The 24,652-nt window shown below is 42.2% G+C and overlaps 1 protein-coding gene and 1 non-coding gene across 11 annotated transcripts in view; both read left to right on the plus strand.

The window, feature by feature from the left end:
* The window catches only part of LOC101717170 (uncharacterized), a 28,847-nt gene extending 8,371 nt beyond the window's left edge, over window positions 1-20,476 (plus strand). For 6 of the 10 annotated variants that reach the window (XM_021246218.2, XM_087201076.1, XM_087201080.1 and 3 more), the window contains 5 exons: window positions 327-8,435; window positions 9,047-9,120; window positions 12,660-14,477; window positions 18,566-18,752; window positions 20,032-20,476. In XM_021246218.2, coding sequence (XP_021101877.2) covers window positions 327-1,966 — 1,640 coding nt within the window. In that variant the 3' untranslated portion in view covers window positions 1,967-8,435; window positions 9,047-9,120; window positions 12,660-14,477; window positions 18,566-18,752; window positions 20,032-20,476. The remainder of the gene's footprint in view (window positions 1-326; window positions 8,436-9,046; window positions 9,121-12,659; window positions 14,478-18,565; window positions 18,753-20,031) is intronic. The other 4 variants (XM_087201079.1, XM_087201078.1, XM_087201077.1 and 1 more) reach the window with 4 other exon arrangements.
* On the plus strand, window positions 12,290-12,426 carry LOC147821304 (small nucleolar RNA SNORA2/SNORA34 family). The gene has a single exon (XR_015447355.1). It is a non-coding gene; the product is annotated as a small nucleolar RNA SNORA2/SNORA34 family (small nucleolar RNA).
* Window positions 20,477-24,652: the final 4,176 nt, after the last annotated feature.

The raw sequence follows: 24,652 nt of genomic DNA on the forward strand, positions 1-24,652 counted from the left end.
AAGAGATGCCAGATGTGGGGCAGGTGACCCAGGCATGACATTTCCATGTCTTTGGGGAATTGTTACTCATCTGGTATCCAGGAATATTAAGTGTGCACCTGGAGTGTCCTGAGCCAGGAAGGTCAGGAGAGCTTCAGTGGGCAGTTTCACTGTGTGTCGTTACACACACACAACTCAATCATTGCCTCGTGACTCCGTCTCCAGTCCCTGTGCCATTTCCATAGAGCTACTATTTTCAGCTTCTTCTTTTTTTCAATAAAGTAGTACTTTTGTTTCTTCTGGGTTGCCATTACTAACAGCCCTACTGTGTCTTGAATTTCTTTCAGATGACAGTGGAAAAACCAAAGCCACAGAATCCACCACGTCTGAGCCAGCCTTGTGTGAGGGAGCCGGGCTTCAGGGGCATTTGTCGAGTGGAGCCTCCCGGGGCTCCCCATGGATGCAAGCTCTGTGTCAGGGCCGCCCGCCAGACAGGCAGGAAGGATGTTGGAGATCAGGGGGTCAAGCCCTGAGGGAGAAGCTTCCCAGGAGCTCGAGCGCTGGCCCTGGTGGCTTAGGGACCGAAGATAGAGTGCATCTGAGGGCTGTGCAGGAGCAGGTTCCTGCAGGAGATGCAGGAGATGTGCCACCCTGTGCAGCACACAGCCCCAGGGGAGATGCCGTGACCAGGGAGCAAGAGGAAAACATCTTCCGGTGTGGCGAGTGCGGGAAGGTGTTTAACAAGAAACGCCTTCTTGCTCGACACGAGAGGATCCACTCTGGCGTGAAGCCCTACGAGTGCGTCGAGTGTGGGAAGACCTTCAGCAAGAGCACCTACCTCCTTCAGCACCACATGGTCCACACCGGGGAGAAGCCGTATAAGTGCATGGAGTGTGGCAAGGCCTTCAGCCGAAAGTCACACCTTACGCAGCACCAGCGCATCCACAGTGGAGAGAAGCCTTATAAATGCAGTGAGTGTGGAAAGGCCTTCACCCACCGCTCCACATTTGTCTTGCATAACAGGAGCCACACTGGAGAGAAGCCTTTTGTGTGCAAAGAGTGTGGCAAAGCCTTTCGAGATAGGCCGGGGTTCATTCGACACTACATCATCCACAGTGGAGAGAACCCCTATGAGTGCTTCGAGTGTGGGAAGGTCTTCAAGCACAGGTCGTACCTCATGTGGCACCAGCAGACCCACACGGGTGAGAAGCCCTACGAGTGCAGCGAGTGTGGGAAAGCATTTTGTGAGAGCGCGGCCCTCATCCACCACTACGTCATCCACACCGGGGAGAAGCCCTTCGAGTGCCCGGAGTGCGGCAAGGCCTTCAACCACAGGTCCTACCTCAAGAGGCACCAGCGCATCCACACTGGGGAGAAGCCCTACGTGTGTGGCGAGTGCGGGAAGGCCTTCACCCACTGCTCCACCTTCATCTTGCACAAAAGGGCCCACACTGGAGAAAAGCCCTTCGAGTGCAAAGAGTGTGGGAAAGCCTTCAGCAACCGGGCAGACCTCATCCGCCACTTCAGCATCCACACGGGAGAGAAGCCCTACGAGTGCACGGACTGCGGCAAGGCCTTCAACCGCAGGTCAGGCCTCACCAGGCACCAGAGAATTCACAGTGGCGAGAAGCCCTATGAATGTGTCGAGTGTGGGAAGACCTTTTGCTGGAGCACAAATCTCATCCGCCACTCCATCATCCACACAGGAGAGAAGCCCTATGAATGCAATGAATGCGGAAAGGCCTTCAGCCGAAGCTCCTCACTCACACATCATCAAAGGATGCACACGGGGAGAAACCCAGCCAGTGCTGGAGAGGAGGGACGGCCTTTCACAAGTGCACAAGCCTCTGTCAACATCCAAGAACTTCTACTGGGAAATGACTTCTTGAATGTAACCAGTGAAGAAAATCTTTTACGGGAGGAAACATCTTACACGGCATCTGACCGTTCATACCAAAGAGAAAGCCCCCAGATGTCTTCACTATGAGGAAACCCTTTGTGGAGTGTTGTTGCCATCTGAACACTCATGCTAGAAATGGACCCAACTTGGAACATTATGCTTTATCTGAGATTTCATCCAGGAGAGAGACCCAGTGGTTATTTTGCACTGAGGAAAATCTTTAGCTACATTTTCCTCCACAGTTTACAGTGCAGTGTTATCTCAGGAATTTTTATTAAAAGGAAGTGACAGAAGAGACAATGAAATGCAAGCAATGCTTCTTTCACACTACCCTATAAAGTCTGTGGCACTTGTTCATTCTTATTCGGGTGGGGAGGGTTGGTTTAAGAGGTAACAGACCTTGACCCTTTGTTTGTATTGTGTATATGTTCATTGCTGTCCAGTGATAAAAGAGTTAGAATGTTGAGAGCAAGTGTAGAAATGTACTGAATATCTTCTTTGTTCTACCTTGTTGTTTTTGTGCACCATAGGTTTTTATGAGAAATATGAAGACTTGAATAATGAAATCCTTTTATATTTAAAGCGAGAAGGCAAAACAGGTGGATGTATGTGATGTTGGGAAATTGAATCCAAGATCATGAGCATGTTAAGCATGTGCTATACCACTGCACTACACCTGCAGCCCCAGAAAATATAAGTGAATGGGCACTTTTTTAGGTACCACTTAAGACTGTTTAAGTCTTTGATTTTAAAAATTAAGAGTCTTGGGTGGTTTTAAACACCAGTCAGAATTTTTCTTGATCCCCAACTGTTGGTTTACTTGATTGCTATAGCTATACAGTCAATGTTAAGATTGAGTCAAGTGACTCTTTTTTATTTGTATTTAAAAATGATTAACACTCATATTTTTTTCATTTGCCGTATACACTAGGTTTAGGTTTTGTGCTTTTATAATGAAATCTGGCTCAGATGTTGCGTTAAATCGGTGTATCAGTTTGTTGAGAATTGGTTTTCTTTCTGTGATGAGTCTTCCAATTCACGAACATGGTACATCTCTACATTTAAGTATTCCTTGATTTATTCCATTACTGTTTTATAATGTACAGCATAAGCACCTTTTGGTATCCTCCAACTTTAATGAAGTTACTATTTCTAGCCATTTTTTTGTTGTTCTTATTAGAGAATCCTCGGGATTTTAAACATAGACATATCATCTGCAAAAGTTTTATTTCTTCTTTGCATCTGTATACCTTTTACAGACACTCCCCATTTAACGGCTGAGTTCCATCCCTGCGACTAGTCAGAAATGAATTGGTCTCTAAACCTACAGTATTGTATCATACAGTACAATCAGTAAAAGTCACAGCACTATATAAACAAGGCATACTGTCACAAAGAAGACATTGAGAGGGCCGGGGATTTGGCCCTGCTTCTGCCTCCTGCCTTGCAAGCGCAGGGACTTGAGTTCAATACCCAGCACCAAAAAAAGGAGAAGACATTGAGACTCTGTGAACAAGATGCATAGAACTGTAGGAAAGACACAGGGGCCTGAGTCCGAGCGGCAGTCATTGGACAGGCAGGTCGTTAAACGACGAATGTCTGTCTCTTTTTCTTGTTAGCACCCTAATTAGGTTTTCCAGTGTGATGTTAAATAGGATTAGTGAGAACTCATCCATATTTGGTTTATGATATTAGAGGGAAATTTTTCAGTTTCTCATAATGCGTTAAATGTAAGATTTAAAAAAAAATTTTTTTGAAATAAGGTCTCGCTGTGCAGTTAAACTTACTATGTAGCCTAGGCCAGCCTTGACCTTGCAGCAATCCTGCCTCAGCCTCCCAAGTGCTGGGATTATAGGCATGCGCCATCATGCCTGGCAAGATTTTTTTTTTTGTATGGGGGATTGAACTTGGGTCCTTGTGCTTGTGAGGCAGGCACCAGAACCGCTGAGCTAAATTCCCAGCCCCGGCTTGAATTATTTGGAAGACAGCTTGTAAAGTTGGTATTACTCTTGTAATCGTTGTTTCCATTCATTTGGGCCTGGAGGTTCTTTTAGATGTTTAATTATGTATTTATTTAATTTAATAGATATAGAATTACTAAGAGTATTTCATATCAGATTGATTTTTATGGTTCTTTTCATTCAAAGAATTGTTCCATTTCATGTACATTTTCTGGTATGTTTGTAAGCATTATTCAAAATATTTCCTTTCTGGGCCGGGGATTTAGCTCAGTGGTTTCGCAGCCTGCTGCGCAAGCTCAAGGACTCGAGTTTGATCCCCGGTACCGGAAAAAAAAAAAATTTCCTTTCTATCCTTTTGATGGTAGTAGGATCTGTACATATATGCACTATTTTCTTCCTAACATTGGAAAATGATCCATTCTCTTTTGGTCTTTGTAAACTCTTAACTGTTTTCTTTGTCATTTCAAGTTAATTGGGACTTTGTATCATACCGATTTTTCCCCTAGTCTCTTTTTATTTTTTGTTTGTATTATTTTTCGGTGCTGGGGATTGAACTCAGGGACTTATGCTGTTGCTAGGCAAGTGTGCTACCACTGAGCTACATTCGCACCCCACCTCCTCCATTTAAGAATTTTTTTACAGGATCTTGCTAAATTGTCCATTCTGGCCTCAAGCTTGTGTTTCTCTTCCTTTGGCCTCCTGCAGCAGGGATTATAGCGCAGCTGTGTGGGGCTTCTGTTATCGCTTCCTTTTTCACTAATTTTTGTTCTGATCTGTATTGTATCGTTTTTTCTGCTTGCATCGCTTGTATTGGTTGGCTCTTAATGATTTCTTGAGGTGGGTGTTTTCATTATTGTTTTAATGTTTTTTTCTATCATAAACTCTTAAGTTCTATAGATTTTTATCACAGCACTGTTAGCTTCATCCCACAAGGTTTTTTTTAAAATTAATTTTATTGGTACATTTTAGGTATACAATATAATGACATTCATCATTGGTATTCCACAAGTTTTAAAATGTTTTAATTATATTTCATTCAGTTCTGAAACTTCCTGTTTGTTTTGAGACTTCCTCTTTTTATGCATGAATTGTTTAGAAGCATGTTAATTTTCTAGTGTTTTTTTTCCTGCTCTTTGTTACTGGTTTCTAATTTGTTTCATATTGGCTCTATTGAAATTTTTTTGCGGGGGGCGGATAACGGAGATCGAACTCAGGACCTTGCACTTGTGAGGCAGGTGCTGGAACCATTGAGCTAAATCCCCAGCTCTATTGAAATTTTTTTCTTGACCCAGGATATGGTTTTTCCTCTTCTGTATGGTTGCTTGCTCTACTGGCACTAGGTAGAGTTTCTTTTCTTTTTTTTTTTTTCTTTTTTGGTGCTGGGGATCAGCTTGCAAGGCAGGCAGCGGAACCACTGAGCTAAATCCCCAGGCCCTAGGTAGAGTATCTATAAATGTCTGCATGAACCTGTTGGCTGGTGATATTATTCAGACATTCTACATCCTTGATGATTTTCTATGTTTTCTTTTTTTTCTTTTTTTTTTGTTTATTTACTGTACTGGAGGTTGAACCCAGGTCCTTTACACTGAGCTACATTCCCAGGGCTATTTTTGAGTTTTGTTTTGGTATTGGGATCGAACTCAGGACCTTGTGTTTTCGAGGCAGGTGTGGCACCTCTGAGCTAAACCCCCAGCCCACTATTTTATGTTTTGAGACAGGTTCTCACTAAGTCACTGAGTTGCCCAACTTGTGATCCTCCTGCCTGAGCCTCCCAGAGTGCTGGGATTATAGGCGTGTGCCACCGTATGTGGCTCTGTCCAGTATTTCTCTCAAATTGCCAAGAGAGGGGTGCTGCAGTCCCATATTTTAATTGTGGGATTATCTGTTCTTCCTTTAGGTTCCATCAGTTTTTCCTTCATAATTCACAGCTCAGCCTCCTGAATGCTGGGATTACAGGTTTGTGCCTGACCAAGGCTCTTTTTCGTAAATACTCACGTCGGGTTGCTAAGGCTTCTTGAGGTATTGACCTTTTATCACTTTTTTAAAATCACTTTAATATCCTGTTTTGGTCCTATAAATACTCTTGGCTCTGAACTATACTTTATCTGATGTCCATATAATCACTGTTACATTTTTTGGTTAAAGCTTTGCATACTTCATATTTTTTCATCATTGTCTCTATCATTGTATTTGAAGAATATGAGCAGCACATACTTAGGTCATGCATTTATATCCATTCTGTTTATTTGTATTTTAATGGCTATATTTTGACTACTTAAATTTAAATAAGTATTGATCTTTTAGCACTTACAGCTGCCATATTAAGATTTGATTTTAGTTTATGTTCCCTGTTTGTTGTTCTCATTTTTATTGTCATTTGTTTCTCCTTGTGAGTTACATTTCTGAAGAATCCATTTAATATATCTAGTTTTTTAGCATATCTTATTATTTTTGTAATATTGCTCTATGTATCACAATGCACACCTTATCGAAGTTTAAAGATATCACCAATTTAGCACTTTGATGTCTAGAAACCTTAGTTGCATTAGGTCCTTTTTATGTATCAATTAATATAAATTTTTTCAATGTTTCCTTTTCACATGCTGAGCATCATTTTGTAAGGTGTAATTTTTGTTTCAAGCACATTTTACAGATGTCAGGAGACGTCTTGGGTTACCTCTACATTTACCTAGTTTACGCATTCCATTGTTCATTAGTCCTTCTTGAAATGGCATGCCTTCCGTGGTTCTCATTTTCTTTCTGATGATCTTCCTCTGGCCTTCCTTCTAGGGTAGGTCTGCTGGTGAGAGGTGCTTATTGCTTTTTTTCATCTAAAGATGTCCTTATATTCCCTTCATTCCTGAATGGTATTTTCGTTAGAGTCAGGGTTGTCTCTTCTTGCCAGTCATGTTTATTTCTTCTGTCCACCATGGTTTCTGATGAGAAATCTGCTGCTATTTGAACTGTTGTTTCCCTAGTTCATGATGTGCCATTTCCACCAAACTTTGTTTAAAATGTTTTTCTTTTTAATGTTTAGAGTTATGAAGTCTCTGACATGGAATTTTTAATCTTAATTTGCTATTCATTCATCTTCAGCTTTCTTATTTGTAGGTTTATGCTCTTTGGCAAATTTGGGAGATTTTTATCATTACTTCAAATATTTTTTCATCCTCATTCTTTCTGTTCTCTTACATGAACCTCAGTAACATGAATGGTAGAGCTTTTGTTATTGTCTGTAAGTCTCTCAGGCTCTTATTCTTTTTCCAATCTCTTTTTTCTTTTCTTCACATTAATTTCATTTGCTTTTCTTTGTGTTTGTGTTTGTTTGTTTGTTTTCCGGTACCAGGGATGGAACTCAGGACCTTGTGCTTTCCAGGCAGACGCGGTGCTCCTAAACTACATCCCTGGCCCTTCCTTGCTTTTCTTTACACTCAACTGATTTTGTTTGTTTGTTTTTGTTTTTTTGGTTATAGCTGATCTGCTGTTGAACTTGTGAGTTTTTCTTTTTGTTTTTGTATGTTTCAATGACTTAATTTCCATTTGGTTGTTTTTTATATCTTACACTTCTTTGCTAAGTTTATAATGCCAAAGGAGGACTTGAGAGAAATATACAAACCTGTGCATTCCAGTTGTGGGTTTTTTGGTTGTTTCTCTCACTGATTGAATAGAACTGCTAAATTACCTGGAGGAGTGGAAGTCCTATGATTTATATTGGGATCAACAAGTATTTCTATGACCTGATTTTATAGTTTAGAAAGATCTGCAGATTTTTCAGAGTTGTGTTCTTTAGGTAAGGTTTGTATATAAAATTCTCAGCACTCTAAGCATTGTTATATCTTTAATGAACGTAATCTCTCCTAGTCTCAAATTCCCCTTGCCTTTTGTGGCTGGACACATACTCCTCCTTTACCCATTCCTCTTTCATACTGTTTTTTTGTTTAGAAAGGGTTTCAATGTGTAGTACAGGCTGGTCTTGAGCTCACTGTGTAGCCCAGGTTGGCCTCAAATTCACAATTGATCCTTCTGCTTCAGCTTCCTGAGTGCTGGGATTACAGGTATGTGCCACCATGCCTAGCACACTCATTGTTTAATCTTTTTCTTATTAGCCCTCTTCTTAACCCATAATCTATTATAGGGGGGATTAATCCTTCAAATACCTAGAAAGGGGAACAGTGAGGGCTAAAGAAAAAAAGACACTTGAGACTTGTGTATTTTCAAAGTATATGGGGTGCTGGGGGGTCAGTGGCTTAGAGTGGGAAAAGACCAAGACTCTCCGAGCTGCCACTATTTAGGGGTGCACACAGTGACTGGAGGGAGCATGGGGTGACTTGGGGCGGCGCTGATCTCATGTCTGATCCTGTGCAGATGCAGACCTCATGCTGATGAGGGCGGAAAGGACAGCGTTCCCACCTCCGTAGGGGGTGAGCTGGGCTGATCTTTCTCTTCTGTGTCACCACTGGGTTCTCAAGGAACCAGGACGTCTCCAGCTGGTGTCACCTTGCTGTTGAGCACCGCAGCTCCACAGACCATTGAGGCCTCAGCTGTTACCGGAGGGATAGTGGAGTTATGTTTCTGCATTCCATAGCCGCTCTCAGGCAAGGCAACCTTGGGCCTCAGACAGTTACAGTCATACTTTAATTATGAGACGATTTTTCTCCAAAGTTTATGTAGAATGCTCCTGACAGTCTATAGGTGTACACACTCTTTAGCATCATCTTCAGCCTATTTCCATTCTGCTTGTCTGTCAAGCTCTGCCGTGCCTTTTCCTCTTCTTAGATGTGCCCTATGTTATTGTTCTGGGCACTGCTTATCCCCAGCGCTTACATTCCTTTCACTCCCAGACACTGCACAATGGCTTCTATCACTGGCGCTGATGTAGGCAGGTCTCTCTCTCAAGTATTCTTTTGATCCCTCAATTCCCATTTTGGACCTATATAGTGCTAACCACCTCTCCAACTTGAAGGTCCTTTCCTGGGTTCTATAAATTCCTTTTTTCTCTTTCTTCTCTATAGGGAAACCGTTTTATATCCCAGGATCTGTCATGCCCATTGCTTTTCTAATTCTGTTCCTCATGAATGGGTTGATAACCTTTCCTAGGCATTTTACTGTCAGTGTTCTGTAGTTTCCCTGAATCTTTTTCTTCAGGTTGAATGTTTCTTATGTCCATTGTCCACCAGTCATCCTGCTTTTTTTTTTTTGGTACCAGGGATTGAACTCGGGACCTTGGCGTTTTCGAGGCAGGCGGCAATGGCACCACTGAGCTAAATCCCCGGCCCTATGGTAGGTAATGTTATTTCCCCCATTTTACAGGAGGATGAAGGAATTTGCTCAAGGTTGCACGTTTCTACACTTTGGCTTTAAGGAACTGGAGACCATGTAGGTGCCTGTAGCGTGGGTCTTTGTTCTTCTTGTCACCACTCATTTTTACTGTCATGGATGAAACAGTGTTCCTTTATCTGAAACCTATTAAAGGTTACAGCCTGGCTGGGGACTTAGCTCTGTGGTACTGTGTCTGCCTGGCAAGCACAAGGTCCTGAGTTCAATCCTTGGTTGCCCCCCCTCCCCCGAAAAAAAGGATACAGCTTGGCCATCCCTCCAAGCACATGAGATAAAGTAAACTCAGTCTCTTTTTTTTGGTACAGGGAATTGAGCTCAGGACCTTACAATTGGCAGGCAGACACAGTGCCACTGAGCTAGGTCCCTGGCGCAGGAAACCCAGTCTTTAATGACTGTATAATTTGTTGTGACTATGTAGAAGTCAGAGAATGTCTGGATTTGAGGAACTGGGGATGGGTAGGGAAGCCAGAGGAGTGAATAGTGGGAAACGACTCATGCATGTATTTGTTTCTGGGTATTGTGGTTGAGGTTCCTTAAAAACATCTTTGTAAATTCCCCACTGTTCTGCCTTATTGGTCAACATGGGTATACTGCAGCCCTCTCTCCTCTTCCTCTTATCACTCCCACATCCATCCCTGCCCCATTCTGTAGTCCACCTTTTGTTCCTTAGCAGACCCTCAGCACCTGTGTGTTTAGGTGAATGGCCATAACAGTGAGGTGTTTCTGTAATTGATGTGGCCCCCACATGTGTTCACCACAGAGCTGTGCATATAGTTTGCACCATATATGTCATGACTTTGAAGAGACTCTTCATGGACTTTTATGGACCAGTGTACAAGATTTTAAAACTCAGTGAGTGAGGGCTGGGGATTTAGCTCAGTGGTTTTGCCACCTGCTGTGCAAGCGCAAAGACCCAAGTTCAATCCCCGGTACCAAAAAAAAACAAACAAACCTCAGCGAGTGGCTATGTCAGAGTCCTTAAGACAACCTTCAGGTTCGATGATTACCAGGAAAACTCACAGGACTCACCATATTGTCATACCAAATGGCTATGGTTTATTACAACTAAAGGGTATAATGCAAACTCAATGAAAGAAGAGTCTCATAGGATGAAATTAATGAACCACACACCGTTTTCTAGAGTCTTTTTTTGTGTGTGTTACCAGGGATCGAACTCAGGACCTTGTGCTTGTGAGGCAGGCGCGATGCCACTGAGCTAAATCCCCAGCCCTCTTCTGGAGTCTTAATGAAATGACTATGCTTAATTTAAGCTTCATCTGGGACTTGGAACAACACATGTGAGATGTCTAATGGGAAATCCCACTTGGTCCTCATTGCTGAGAGTTTGCACTGGGCATGCTCTCTAGCACACACAGTTCTAGACCTTGGGAAGGCTGACAGATGCCCACATAAGCCACATTGCTGAGAGGAACAACTTAAGTACAGGGAGCCAGTCACCCTCATTTTGGGGAACAGTATATAACCTGAAATCTAAGGTCCCAAGCTACAGCTAAAGGTGAAATTTGCAAGCTCAAAGGATAAGCAAACTCAAGCCAGCTGGATTATATCTTTTTCAAAGTGGTTTAGATGAGACAAGTGCCAAGTTCAAATTTCTTCAACATTAAGTAAACAATTATAGTACATAGAAGTAATCACACTGGAGGCTGTGTTCTGTACCTGTAAACTATTGGAAAACAGTCATTGTGGCAATTTTCCCCCCTGTGGCAATTCTTAATTCACTATCCCGGATTTAATCTGGTGGTGACAGTTCAGAGGAAGTCTGGAAAGAAAGGACCTTGCCTCAGCCTGGTATTATACATAGATATGTCCACAAGTGTTTTTACTTGGAAATTTAATGTTTTCCTTTATTTCTGTACAGATGCAATGGGAAGGTAGATGCTCTGTATTTCCATACACGTCAGTAATTTCGTTTGTACTCTTTGTACTGCTATTGAAAGTTATAGCCTCTGTCTACAACAGAGATAATATGGGATTCATAATAATTCCTGTATCATTAAATATGGATAATTTGAGATTAAAGAATGTTGTTGAATGCTTAGTTACTTTCATGATCTGTTTGTGAGATTAACTTGGAGAGAGTAGGAGCAGCTAGTAACAAGAAGGCCTGTAATTTAGGGGGTAAAAATGACTTTTCAAGATTTTTTTTTTAAATTAAGCTGCTTCTCCTACTCCCTCTTCAGAGTATAAACTACAACCACTTCCTCTCCTCAAATCAGAGAAAAGTGTTACTGTGGAAAGGGCAGGTGTCCAGACTCTTGTGTACGATGAGGAAAGAATTTGTAAGTGTGCACCCAGTAGCAAGTGGCAAGCTTACACACTTACTGAAGATCATGGGAAGTTGTGCTCAGGGCAAATCCATTCCAGCAGATACAGCACAGACAGAAAAATAGTTTCAGGGTAATAAAAGCACTGCACACAGGTCAAAGCACACGAATGTAGCAACAGCAGCAGCCTCTGATAAATCAAGTCTTCAGAAATTCAAAGATAGGCATCTCATGCCAGGAACCTCCCCCGAATCTCTAAGTGTTTTTGTTTTGTTTTGTTTTTGAAACAGGGTCTCCCTGTGTACTTTAGGCTGGCCTCCAACTCAAGGTGATCCTCCTGCCTCAGCCTCCTGAGTGCTGGATTTATAGACATGTACCACCACACCTGGCTGAATCTCTAGGTGTGATGACAGGAATGATGCACAGGGTGTTAAATCATCTTAGGGGCTTTCAACATGCATGCTTATGCAGAATTCACTCTGACCTTAATGTATGGCATGTAGCACATACTTATAAACTCTTGATGAGATAGGAGTACGTTGAAGGTGATTGAAGGTCAGGCTAGGAGAGTAAACATACATTCTTGCCTAGAGCATCAGCTGGATTTTTATTATTTTCTATCTTGGGACAATTGACAGAATAGCTGTATGGTCCTGTTTAGAATTAAATGGAAGGGAGTGACTTTCTGAGTTCCATTGTCTCTATCTGTACTAAAGGAAAGGACAGAAAAATGTGTCATAAAACAAGTGTATCCATTTGAAAGGAAATATGTGGATATTGGTGCTAAGAGGACATAGTCTGCTTTCCTTTCCACAAGAGAGAAGGAACTGGCCCTGAATCAAGGTCGGCAGTTTTCTGAAGCTGTTGGTTTCAAGCAGGAGCCTAAAGAGATGTCTTTCTATGGTCTGTTGGCCATTTCAGAACTTGGCAAATGGAACGATCAATTCATTAGAAAGAAACAGTACTAAACAAATTATACCCAGGCATGGTGGTGCACAGCTGTAATACCAGCACTTGGAAGGCTGAGGCAGGAGGATAGCTGCAGTTCGAGGCCAGCCTGGACTGCACTGTGAGACCCTGTCTCAAAAAGCAAACAAACAAAATCTTTATCTCTCTTTATAGTTTTACATTTATTTAAAAATATATATCAGCATCAAAAATACAGACTTAAATTTTCTTTGTTTTATTTCATTTTAGAGTGAGATAAACACTTTTCAACTAAAAAAAGAAGAAGGAGCTGAGCATGGCCAAGCGATGAAAGAATGTGAAAGTTTCTTTGTCTTACTGTACCTTTTCCTTGCAATAAAAGCCCTTGCACAGGTGAGAGAGATCTGAGGCAGTAAGAGGTATCTATCCCCTTCTGGGCTACCTTTGAGTAATTTTTTTTCCTTTTCACCAGCCTCTCATGTTTCTTAGGGAGCAGCCTCCAGTACAGAGTGGCCAGGAACAGGGCCTCTAGAGACATGCGGAGCACTAGGGGAATCTTGGCTCTTGAAGTATGTCCAGCTTATCTCTCTTCAGACTCTAGGCCAAAGACAGCCTTTCTTCTGCATTGTGCAAAGCTGGGCTGCCTCTGGAGGTGCTCAGTGATATCGTGTGTCAGTCTTGAGGATTAAAGCTTAGTATTTGCTCACAGAGTTTTCTCATCACAAGCAAAAATCTGTTAGGGCCAGAGATTTAGCTCAGTGGTGCGATCCCTGCCTCACAAGTGCAAGGTCCTGAGTTCGATCCTGGTACTGGGGGGCAAAAGTCTGGTACACATCTTGCAGTTGAGTGGTTTCAGCTGTTTGTTCAATGGCCAGTTTATTTTGCCTCCTTTTGAGCAGTGTCAAGGAAATGGGCCTGGCATTGACTCTTTCTATCCTTGCTTTGATCTACAAGATAACTCCAAAAATTCCTATCCATGTTTTCTCCTAATATGCAGATGTGCTATATTCAGCATATGTTTTGAGAAGTGCGACCTCACTAATCCTGTATACTGCCCATTTCAGAACTACCCAATTCCAAGTAGTAACAAAGGACTTTCCTCGGTGTACGCCTTTCATATGCAAACCAAACACTCCAGAACCTCAATCTTTCAACTACTTCTTTCATGAAAGTCTCACAAATGGAGGAACTGTCTCTGCCTTCACTAACCAGGACCAGATGTCAAGTAACTAGGGACAGTCTCTCCTGAAACTCTAGCCTACCCTAACCTGCTTAGATTCTTTATTTTGCACAATAAATACACTTGCGTTGCTTTCTTTGCACTCCTGTTTGTCCTTCCCCAACCTGGCCGAGTATGGCTTGACGTGTGCTCTTTTTCCTGAGAACTAGGAGGTATCTCTGCAAAGGCAACTGTCTCAGCAACTTTTGGCTTCACCATACTTGAATAATAAAATTGACCTTTTATAATAATATGCTTAAGTCGTTAATAAGGTGCTACATTTTAAGAGTTTAGTAAAGCAAATCAGGCATTTCCATGTAATTTCCAAAGCATAAGGCACAGTGCACAAAACAAGACAAATGACAGAACCATAGAGGGGCAGATCAATGCTCAGAGGGGCTGTTGAAGTGAAGTAGTGATTGAGAGAGTTCTCTGCTAGATAAAAGGGCCCCTGCCTACAGGAAACAGTCTCTCCAGAGAGAACAAAGACCTGCTTTTTACACACACACACACACTCGCCCTCAGCTGTAGCCAATCATCTGCCTCCCCTACACTCCCCCTAGCCCTCATAAACCGCACCCAGCCAGCCCCTGGCTGCTGTTCTCACCATTGTTCGAGACAGTCCGGCAGCTCTGTCCTTTAATAAAAGCTTTGCCTTGGGTGTTCGTGTTTCAGCTCATTTTATTTCTCTCATTATTGGTGCCGAACACCCGGGAGGGACATGATCGGGATTTTGCGATGATCCCCCCCACCGGTCGGGGTTGATTAGCCTCCCACCGTCCTGAGACCCTGCCGAGCCAACACCCAACCAGGGGCCTCACTCCTGCCATTGCTGACGCTTAACATCCACACTGGCCTTCAGCTCCTGGGTGAGTACTCAGGTTAGCCCCGCTCTCGGGTGCCCTGCCTCTCAGTGTTCTCACTCAAAACATCTTAGCGCTAAGTCAGATGGACTCCTCTCTGCCCATGGCCAGGACTGCTGCCCCTGGGGGACGCCCCATTGGCTCGGATCCTCTCGGTCTCTCTCCAGAGATTGTCAAAGGGGACAAGGATGCTCCTCACTGTCGCGCTTCTCCTCCGGAGCTTTTCTGATACTCACCTTACATATCTGGCCTCCCTTTATTATGGGAGCTGCTCAATCCAAACCCCCATGATCAACCCCTCTGAGATGCCTATTGGCTAACTTTAAAACTCTCGGGCTCGCTGACGACACCAAGCCTAAATGGCTTCTTTCCTATTGCAACCAAGCGTGGCCTCTATATAGATTAGGTGACGATTCCGAATGGCCAGAAAATGGAACGTTCCACCCGAATGTTCTTCGGGACCTCCACTATTTCTGTCATCGCAATGGCAAAAGGTCTGAAGTCCCCTGTGTGCAGCCTTTCATCCACCTCCTCACCCGCCCTTCTCTTCGTCAGTCCTGCTCCACCCCTCAGATTCTCCTCGCTCACGCGGTTTCACCCCCACTTCCAGTCTCCGCTCAGAACCAGACCCGGCTCCCTTCGACCTGGCCGACTGCCCTCCACCCCGCCCTGCAATCCTTCTACCTCATCGTCCTTGGGGCCCTCGGCCGCGCCGCGCTCTGCCTCCCCACACCGCTCACTCGCTCTCACCACCGCAAACCGCCCACACCTCCTGTTTCCCCTCCTCGCACCCGCGCCCGGTACCCAACCCTTCCAGCCCCCATCATGCCCCTCCGGGAGGTAGCGGGAATGGAAGGCGTTGTCAGAGTCTGCGTCCCTTTCTCCCTCACAGATCTTTGTCAGATTAAAAAGCGTCTTGGCTCTTTTTCCTCTGACCCTGACTCCTACATCAAAAAATTTCGTTACTTGACTCTGTCCTATGATCTGACTTGACACGACGTCTATATGATACTGACTTATCCCCAAGGACAAGGAAAGAGTTTGGACTGAGGCCCAGACCCCAACAGATGAATTTCATGCTGCTGGTAACACCAAGCCAGTGGGAGACAGGCCGTCCCCTGAGAAAACCCACTATGGAACTCTCAGCTAGGCCAGGCAGATAGAGGCCACAGAGACCATATGACTCTCTGCCGCATAGAAGGCTTAAAAAAGACAGCTCACAAGTCTGATAACTTTGATAAGATTAAAGAAATAACACAGACCCATGAAAAACCCGGCACAGTTCCTGTAGCGCCTCACTGAGGCCCTTCACAAATACACCAAAATGGATCCTACCTCCCAGGTGGACATGATCATCATTAACACTCAGTTTATCTCTTAGTCAGCCCCTGATACTAAGAGAAAGCTAAAAAAGGCTGAAGAGGGTCAAAGAGGGCTTACACTCAGATTTTTTTAAAAAACTGAAAAGAGAAAATAAGTGCTGGATTAAAAACAGCTAGAAAAGCTCTGAAGAAGATAAAACAAAATAGTAAAAAAAACCAAAAAACAATCCACTCCTGGATTTAAGAGCCAAGGCCAGCACTATGTTATCAGCCTGATGCTGTTGTAAAGGTCTGGAATCGAAAACAAAGCCAGAAAACTACAGCTGTGCTCTACCAGACATCAAGAGATTTTTACCAAAAAATCAAGTTACAAATTTTAGTTAACCGATAAATGTATTTGTTTCAAATTGAGTTGATGTTTAATTGGTGTGCTTAAGACATTTCTTGTGCATTGTAAATTCTTGAATTGCAATTATAGGGTTAACTTACTCTTTTCTGTACTTTGTTGATGAAAAACTCAAGGTTACTACTGTTTTATTGGCAGCCAGTCAAATTTTAAAATGTAACCATCTGAGAACAGAAAAAAAAGGGACACTTTAAAATTTTAACAGCTGAAGATGAGTTTGTTATAGAAGGTTTATAGTGAGACGGAGGAAAAATATTTAAAAAGCTGTAAGTACAGGAGATATACTTTTGTTTGTTTCTTTTTGTTTTTTGGTACTGGGGATTGAACTTGGGAACTTGTGCTTGTGCGGCAGGCACCGGAACCACTGAGCTAAATCCCCAGCCCAAGAGATATACTTTTGATATGAAAGGATTTTATATGTTTCTCTTGTTAAAAGGATAAAAAGAGATATACAAGACCAACAGGCCTAGGTACATTGAGAAGGTGTACAGAAGTGATTTATGAAGGAAATATGTATGTTTGCTTGTTGATTTCAAGCTTGTTATAAAAGGTTTACAGGCACAAAGAGCTTTCATTCCTTCTGATTCTAATTCTACATGTGATCTCTGTTAATTGACTTATAAAAAGTTTTGACTAGTCTTATTTATAATTGTAAACCTAAAAATTATAAAGAGATATTATAATTCAATTGGGCTAAATATATTTGAGTACACTCCAGTTTTATAAATTGTCTTATATGTTTGTTTGTCCAATCCTACAGTTGTTTTGTTTATAGATAAAGGTTATTAAGTTCAAGACATGCTCCCCCCCTCAGGTTGCTAACAGATTAAAAGATGTAATACATATTGTTGTCTGAATATAATCACTCCAAAACTTTAATTGGTTACAAACAATGTAACAATCTTGTTTTTATAGGTTATTAAATAAACTTTGTCAAAGTAATTAAAGAGATTTAAAGAGGGTGCTATCAGGACTCCCCTTGGTGTGCAAAGGAGCAACCACATGGAAATATTTTCCACTTTGCTCACTAGGGGGACCGCAACAATTTTCAGTCTTTTTTTTGGTACCGGGGATCAAACTCCGGTCCTTCTGGTTTCGAGACAGGTGATGGAACCACTGAGCTAAATCCCCGGCCCTGTTTTCATAGTCTTACAACAGACTGACCTGATAGTTTTCATAGCCTTATAAAAGAATTACATCAGGGCTGGGGATTTGATATGAAAGAGATAAATTCTAAATATGTTGTTATGATATGTTAACACTGGTCATTTTCAAAAGATTAAATTTCCTGTAAAAAAACCCAACCAAACAAAAAAGAACAATAACAAGGTTTTATTAAAAAGATGCTTTTGTACCAAAATGAATTAAAGGGCATAAGTTCTCATACATATAATTATGATAATTATTATTGTTAATTTTCTGGTGTATTAAGTGTATTTATGCTTCCTGACTGTACAGGTTTTCTAATATGTTGTTTATGATAATAACCTCTTTTTGATTCAGGTATTTGCCTTTTTATACACTCCAGCTATTTATGATAACAGGTACATTTATGGGCTGAGACATTTTCTTTAGATGGTATCCTATCAAAGATAACAATTGAGATAAAAATTTTTGGTGTTTTTTTTTTTAAAAAATGAGTATGCTTAACAATGGCTATTTTATACCAAGATGGACATTTAAATGTGTTGCAAAGATAAGGTCATCATGATTGTCATAAAATACTATTTATGGCTCTTGATTTAAAGTTCTTTTTTCTCTGTTAACATTTTACAGGAATTCAACTACTAGAACAATCATGATAATAACAGTCTTTTAACTATATTTTATATTTCAAAGTGCTTGATATCCAGATAAGATTATAATAGTTAAGTTTGATGGGAAAAAGTTTTAGACTGCTTAGTAGATTAATTATTAAAGTAGTTGTAGAAGCAAAATAGGTAGTGTATCCCTTTAAAAACTTGCCTTAGCCCATTGCTTTTGGTGTTTAAAGTGAAGGTTATATAGCTCCTTTGATCTGTAGGTCTACTATAGACAGCATCCTAACTCTGAAGAACACAGTTGCAATGCTTGGGCAAACTTGTGATATATGTGCCTTAACCGTCATGTGTTTAGGACTGTAATCAGTAACAGAAACCACCTGTGTCTAACCATTAAACAGGAATTGGAACTTTATTTACTTAACGAAGGCCACTAGGGATGAGATAATGACTAAAAAAGTATAAAAAGGTGACTAACAAAGAACGCAGGGTGGGGAAACTGACCAGACCAGTTTCTGGTGGTTCTGCCTGCTTGCAAGTAAATTTTTATTAATTTACCCAAATTCTGTGTCTCTTTGTATTTCTTTCCATGCTTTCCGGAACAAGTTCACTACTCCTATTGCAATGCTAATGTTACTGATCTTCTCTTCTTGGTGTTCAACAACTAGTTTGGAGACCAAAACTAAAAAGGTAACTGGGCTATGAGGACAGCCAATATTTTAGCCCTGGCCCCTCAAGGTCAACAAAGATCCAAGACATAAGGGAACCTTCTCTACAGGATCCTACCTCTTTGGTAAGTTACTCAACCTCCTGAGCAGGGAGATTGCTGGACACCAGAGGACAAATGTACAATGTGCCAAAGGGAGTCACCAAGAAAAAAAAAATCTCTACATGGTTAAGCAAGGCCATGACCCATCCTGATGGCTGACACTGACAGAGAAGCATAGAGGCTCTACACTTGGTTCCAAAGTAATGGCCTGAGGAGACTTAACTGGCCTTAATAGATAACAAGAAGTTCATATTAATTGACACAGGTCTCACTTTAACTTGGTCTTAAACATTCAGCAGAAAAAAAAATAACCAAAAGAGGTATAAAAATAACGACATAGTAATAAAGCTAGACACAAATATGGGGCTCCAATCACTGACCCCTTCTGGCAGTTTCCAGCTACACCAGTAGCTGACTGCAGCTATAGATCAGTAAAAACTATGGTAAAATCTATAAGAGCTCAGCTAGAGTTTTAATTTTCTCAGTGAGATTTGCTCTTCAAATTGTCTCTTCTTATAGCTAAAACTAGAGAGACTTATGACAAAGTATCAGACTCAGATAACCTTTATCAATGAAAAAAATCTAAGAGCCAACAGGTTACAATCACTCACTATTTCAAGATCTAAGTGTGACTTTCTCCCCCACCTGCCCTTCCATTCTAGTGTGCTCATGCTTAGATTTTTCCTGCTCTAATTTCTTTAAAAATCTTGTTTATTCATGCCTATAGGCTGCCAAATTCAAAGTGATCATACAGATAACATCAACAACAAATGTGCTAGACATTTTTTTTTTACCAATATCCACCATGTTAACAAGTGTGCCCTTCCTGTACTCCCTTTCCCAATAGGAGCCAGAGTTCTGGCAGGAATAGGCACAGGGGTTGCAGTAATCTCAACATCAACACACTTCTATTACTCCCTATCCCAAGAGCTAAGTGAGGATATAAAAGGTAGCTGACTCTCTGGTCACCCTGCAGTCTCAAATCAATTCCCTGGCAGCTGTGATACTCCAAAATAGATGAGCTGTAGATATAATAACAGGAGAAAGAGGGGAAACATGTCTCCTCCTGGGGGAAAAGTGCTGTTATTTTGTCAATCAGTTTGGCATTGTGGGGTACAAGGTGAAGGAGCTCAGGGAGCATACAGAGAAACACAGATGAGACCTAGACCAGCTACACTCCCTACCAGGATACTTTGACCAATGGCTTCCCTGGCTTCTTCCTTTCCTGGGACCCCTCACTATCCTCTGCACAATCCTACTCTTTGGACCCTGCCTGTTTCATTGTTTTCAAAATTTCTTGCAGGAGCAGTTGGAGGTCTTTACCAATCAGACAGTCGGTGAACTCATTATGGCCAGTTATCAACCTTTTGCCACAGGAGACCACGCCATCATCACGTAGGACCCAGACCTGTTACCCTTTATCACTGCCTCTGTGCTCACAGGAAGCAGCTACAATAAAGAGACCTCTGCCCTTACTCCATAATAATATCAAGAGTCTGGAATGATAGAGTTCTCTGCTAGGTAAAATGGCCCTGAGAACCCTGCATCCTAAAATGGCCCCTACCTACAGGAAACAAGTCACCTCCTTTTTTCCACCTCGCCCCCAGCCGTAGCCAATCATCTGCCACTACCACACTCCCCCAGCCCTTATAAACCTCACCCAGCCAACCCCTGGTTGCTATTCTCGCCATTGTTCGAGACAGCCTGGCAGCTCTGCCCCTTAATAAAAGCTTTAGCTTGGGTGTTCACATTTTGGCTCATTTTATTTCTCTCAATGATAACCAGAAAAAGTGATACCTTGGTTGTCGAATGGTTCTAAAAATTGAACTTTCCACTACTTGAAAAGCAAAGTTAAAAAAAAAATCTGTTTGGTTTTGGTAACTTTGCTCCATAGTCAAACCGAAAATCCAATAGGCTGAGAGTGAGGCATGTGTCCTATCTCCCTGTGAACACAAAGGGTGTCATTTCGGTTTAAGCACCCCTCTTGCCCAGACTACAGGCAATACTTGTGTTAGTGCATTAAAACATTTGGCACTGTGTTTTTTGTTTTGGGGTTTTATTTGCACTTTATTTGTGTAAGATATTGTAAACATGGTCCAAAGAAAGGTAGTAATACCAGTGGTAAGGCCAAGAGGATAACTGAAAACCACAATGAAGAAAGAAATAATTGGAAAATTTGTTAAAGTACTGAAAAAATGAATTTGTAAGTAGTTTTTGGACCACAGAACCAATTACTTGGTTTTCCATTATTTCTTATGGGAAAATTATGTTTAGTTCTCAAGCTTTTCTGTGTTCGAACACAAATTTGGAACGAATTAAGTTTGAAAACCAAGGTATAAATGTAGTTTACAGACCACTGAATTAGTGGGGTCCCAGTGCCTGGGATTTTAGAAAAGTAGTTCTGGATGTCCTCCTTGTTGCCCGATACTTCTGAAAAGGGCCACACGTAAAGAGGGGCCAGATCATTTCTCCACTTCTTGTGACTTTTGGAGGAGGAAATGGCCTTTCTGTGTGCCATCTCCCAGGCCTGCCTAGATGATCTGTTTTCCGGCTTATCACCCTTTCACAGGCATCCTCAAGATTTTCCATTCTTATGCCTTAAGGCATGTTACTATTGCTCTTTCCCCGCTGTCAGGTAAATTGATGGTATGTTTCAAGTACTCTTCTCACTTTGATTGATGCAGTGACACCGTGCTTTATCTGTTTAGAGTGCCTTTTGTCTTTTGCTTTAGGTGTTATCAAAACAACTGCATTGCTGTCCCATCTGCATGATGTGTTGCAACTGTCTCTCCTCTGTCTCCAAACGCCCTTGCAGTGTTTATCTGTATCCCCTATGTAGAGATCTGGAAAAGACCCAAGGCAAGCTGGGAAGTCACACCCCTGTCCAAGGCCAGGCCTCGATCATTTAATTACTTTAACCAAGGGAAATGTTTCCGTCAGCACAGCCTCGGTTTAATGTGGGCGAATGATAGAGTTTCTACCATTTATTTAAATTCACTGTAGGTCTGCCCATGCCCTACCCAGGTCCTGAGTCAAACAGAACACGCCGAATCAGGCCACTGCAGACTGACAGGTCTGTGCACGCTTTACTGAGGTCCTGAGTCGCGCGAAAGACGCCGAATCACCCCGCTGCAGACAGGCAGGTCTGCCCATGCCCTGCCGAGGTCCTGAGTAGCACAGAACACGCTGAATCAGCCCGCTGCAGACAGGCAGATTTGCCCACAGCCTACCGAGGTCCCCAGTCGCGCGGAATACGCCAAATCAGCCCGCTGCACAGAGGACAGTCTGTGCACGCCCTAACGAGGTCCCAAGTAGCGCGGGAGACACCGAATCACCCTGCTCGAAGGCAGCCACCTAGTTCCACGCTACAGGGGCGCAGAGGACACCAGACCACCAGACCAAGGTACTGAGTCCCGCTGTTCCCGGCCAAGAGGTAGGGGCTTCTGAGCCGCCTTCCCACTGCTCCTGGTCCAGAGGAAGGGGCTTCCCAGTCACCATCCCTCCCACTGCTCCCAGCCCAGAGGAAAGGGCTTTTGGGCCACCTTCTGTCCCACTGCTCCTGGCCCAGAGGAAGGGGCTTCCAGGCCACCATCCCTCCCGCTGCTCCCAGCCCACAGGAAAGGGCTTTTGGGTCATCATCCCTACCGCTGCTCCCGGCCCCTGTCCCACCTCACCCAGCTCAGAGGAGGTAATCCGTGCAGGCGCTAAAAGCCCCCCGCCCCATTTGAAATGAGAAAACACATAAATAAGTCTCAAAATCAGACTTCCAGATCACCTACAGCAACCGAAAAGGGAAATGAAATGGAACACTCTGATACTCAACCACCTGGACCCACTGAACTGGCAACAAAAGGGGATCTGGAAAAAATGAAATCAGAAATAATTTCTCAGATAACAGGAGAAATTGTGCCCCTAGTGCGAGATATGATTAATAAATCTAGAGAGGAGCTCAGGAACATGATGGAATCCCAACATAAGAAACAAATGGAATCCATAAAACAGATGCAAGTAGATTTCCAGGACATGAAAAACTCCCTTGAAAGTCTACACAGCAGAATGAGCCAATGTGAGGACAGAATTTCAGATACAGAAGATAAGATTGCAATTAGTGACCATGAAAAGAAAAATTGCTTCAAAATTATAAGGGAACATGAGAAATCAATCCAGCAGCTGCTAGATGATGCAAAGAAGAATAACATAAGACTGATTGGGTTCAATGAAGAAACAGGAGAGAGTACAGATGACATAAAAAGTCTCTTCACAGAAATAATGGCAGAAAACTTCCCAAGCAGGGGAAAAGAGCTTGACATACAGATAAGTGAGGCATATAGGACTCCAAATAGCCTTGATCAAAAAAAATCTACACATAGGCATATAATTGTTAAGATTCCAGAAACACAACAGAAGAACAAAGTTCTCCAATCAGTCAGAGAAAAGAAACAAATCACATACAAAGGAAAGCCCATCAGAATCACAGCAGACTTCTCAACACAAACCATCAAGGCAAGAAGAGCTTGGAGTGACATATTCCAAGCCCTAAAAGAAAACAGCCTCCAACCCAGATTGATGTACCCTGAAAAACTATCTTTCAAAATGGATGGAGAAATAAGATACTTTCATGACAAAGAGCACCTTAGGAACTTCGTGAATACCAAACCAGCACTCCAAAGAATTTTACACAATATCCTAGGAACAGACAATGAGGATCACAACCCCAGGAAGCAAAGCAGAATGAAGCCATCTGGCATGACAAGAAATTAAATGGAAAGGGGGAGAACCCAACAAAAAGAAAAAGTCATGGCAATGACAAGTCAATACGTTTCCGTTATAACCATCAACGTTAATGGTCTCAATTCACCAATCAAAAGAAATAGACTGGCAGAATGGGTCAAGAAGCAAAATCCAACAATATGCTGCATACAAGAAATACCCTTAATTCAAAAGGAAACTCATAGACTGAAAGTTAAAGGGTGGAAAACAATACTGCATGGGACAGGAACCCGAAAAAAGGCAGGAGTAGCTATCCTCTTGGCAGATCAAGTAGATTTCAAACCAACACTAATTAAGAGAGATGAAGAAGGACACTACATCCTTGTAAAGGGAAGAATCCAAGAGGAAGAGATGACAATCATAAATATCTATGCACCAAACACTAGTGTGCCCAACTATATAAAACAAATACTAACGGACATGAAAAGTCATATATGCATTAATACAATTGTAGTGGGGGACCTCAACACCCCACTGTTACAAATAGATAGATCAACTAGACTAAAAGTAAGTAATGAAATACTAGAACTCAGTGGAACTCTTGAACAAATGAACTTAACAGATGTTTACAGAGTCTTCCACCCCACAAAATCAGAATACACATTCTTCTCAGCTGCACATGGGTCATTCTCCAAAATAGACCACATACTCACACATAGAACATGTTTAAGTAAGTGCAAAGGAATTGAAGTTATCCCCTGTATATTATCAGACCATAGTGCCATGAAATTGGAGATCCATAGCAAAAGAAACTCAAAAAGTTTCATAAACACGTGGAAATTGAACAACACACTTCTGAATAACCAATGGGTCACAGAGGAAATTAAAGAAGAAATCAGACAGTTCCTTCAATTAGATGACAATGACAATATGACATATCGGAATCTATGGGACACAATGAAAGCAGTCTTAAGAGGGAAATTCATAGCAGTGAATACGCATATTAGGAACGAGCCCAATTAAACAACCTGATGCTGAACCTCAAGCTTCTAGAAAAAGAAGAGCAGGACAACCCCAAAGCTCATACAAGGGAGGAAATTATAAAGATCAGAGGAGAAATCAATGCAATGGAGACTAAGAGAATGATACAAAAAATCAATGAAGTCAAGAGTTGGTTCTTCGAAAGAATCAACAAAATTGACAAACCTTTAGCC

Source organism: Heterocephalus glaber, unplaced genomic scaffold (assembly GCF_053883595.1).
Source record: "Heterocephalus glaber isolate CG9 unplaced genomic scaffold, H.glaber_assembly_v1.0 deba00001745, whole genome shotgun sequence".
NCBI classification, from domain to species: Eukaryota; Metazoa; Chordata; class Mammalia; order Rodentia; family Bathyergidae; genus Heterocephalus; species Heterocephalus glaber.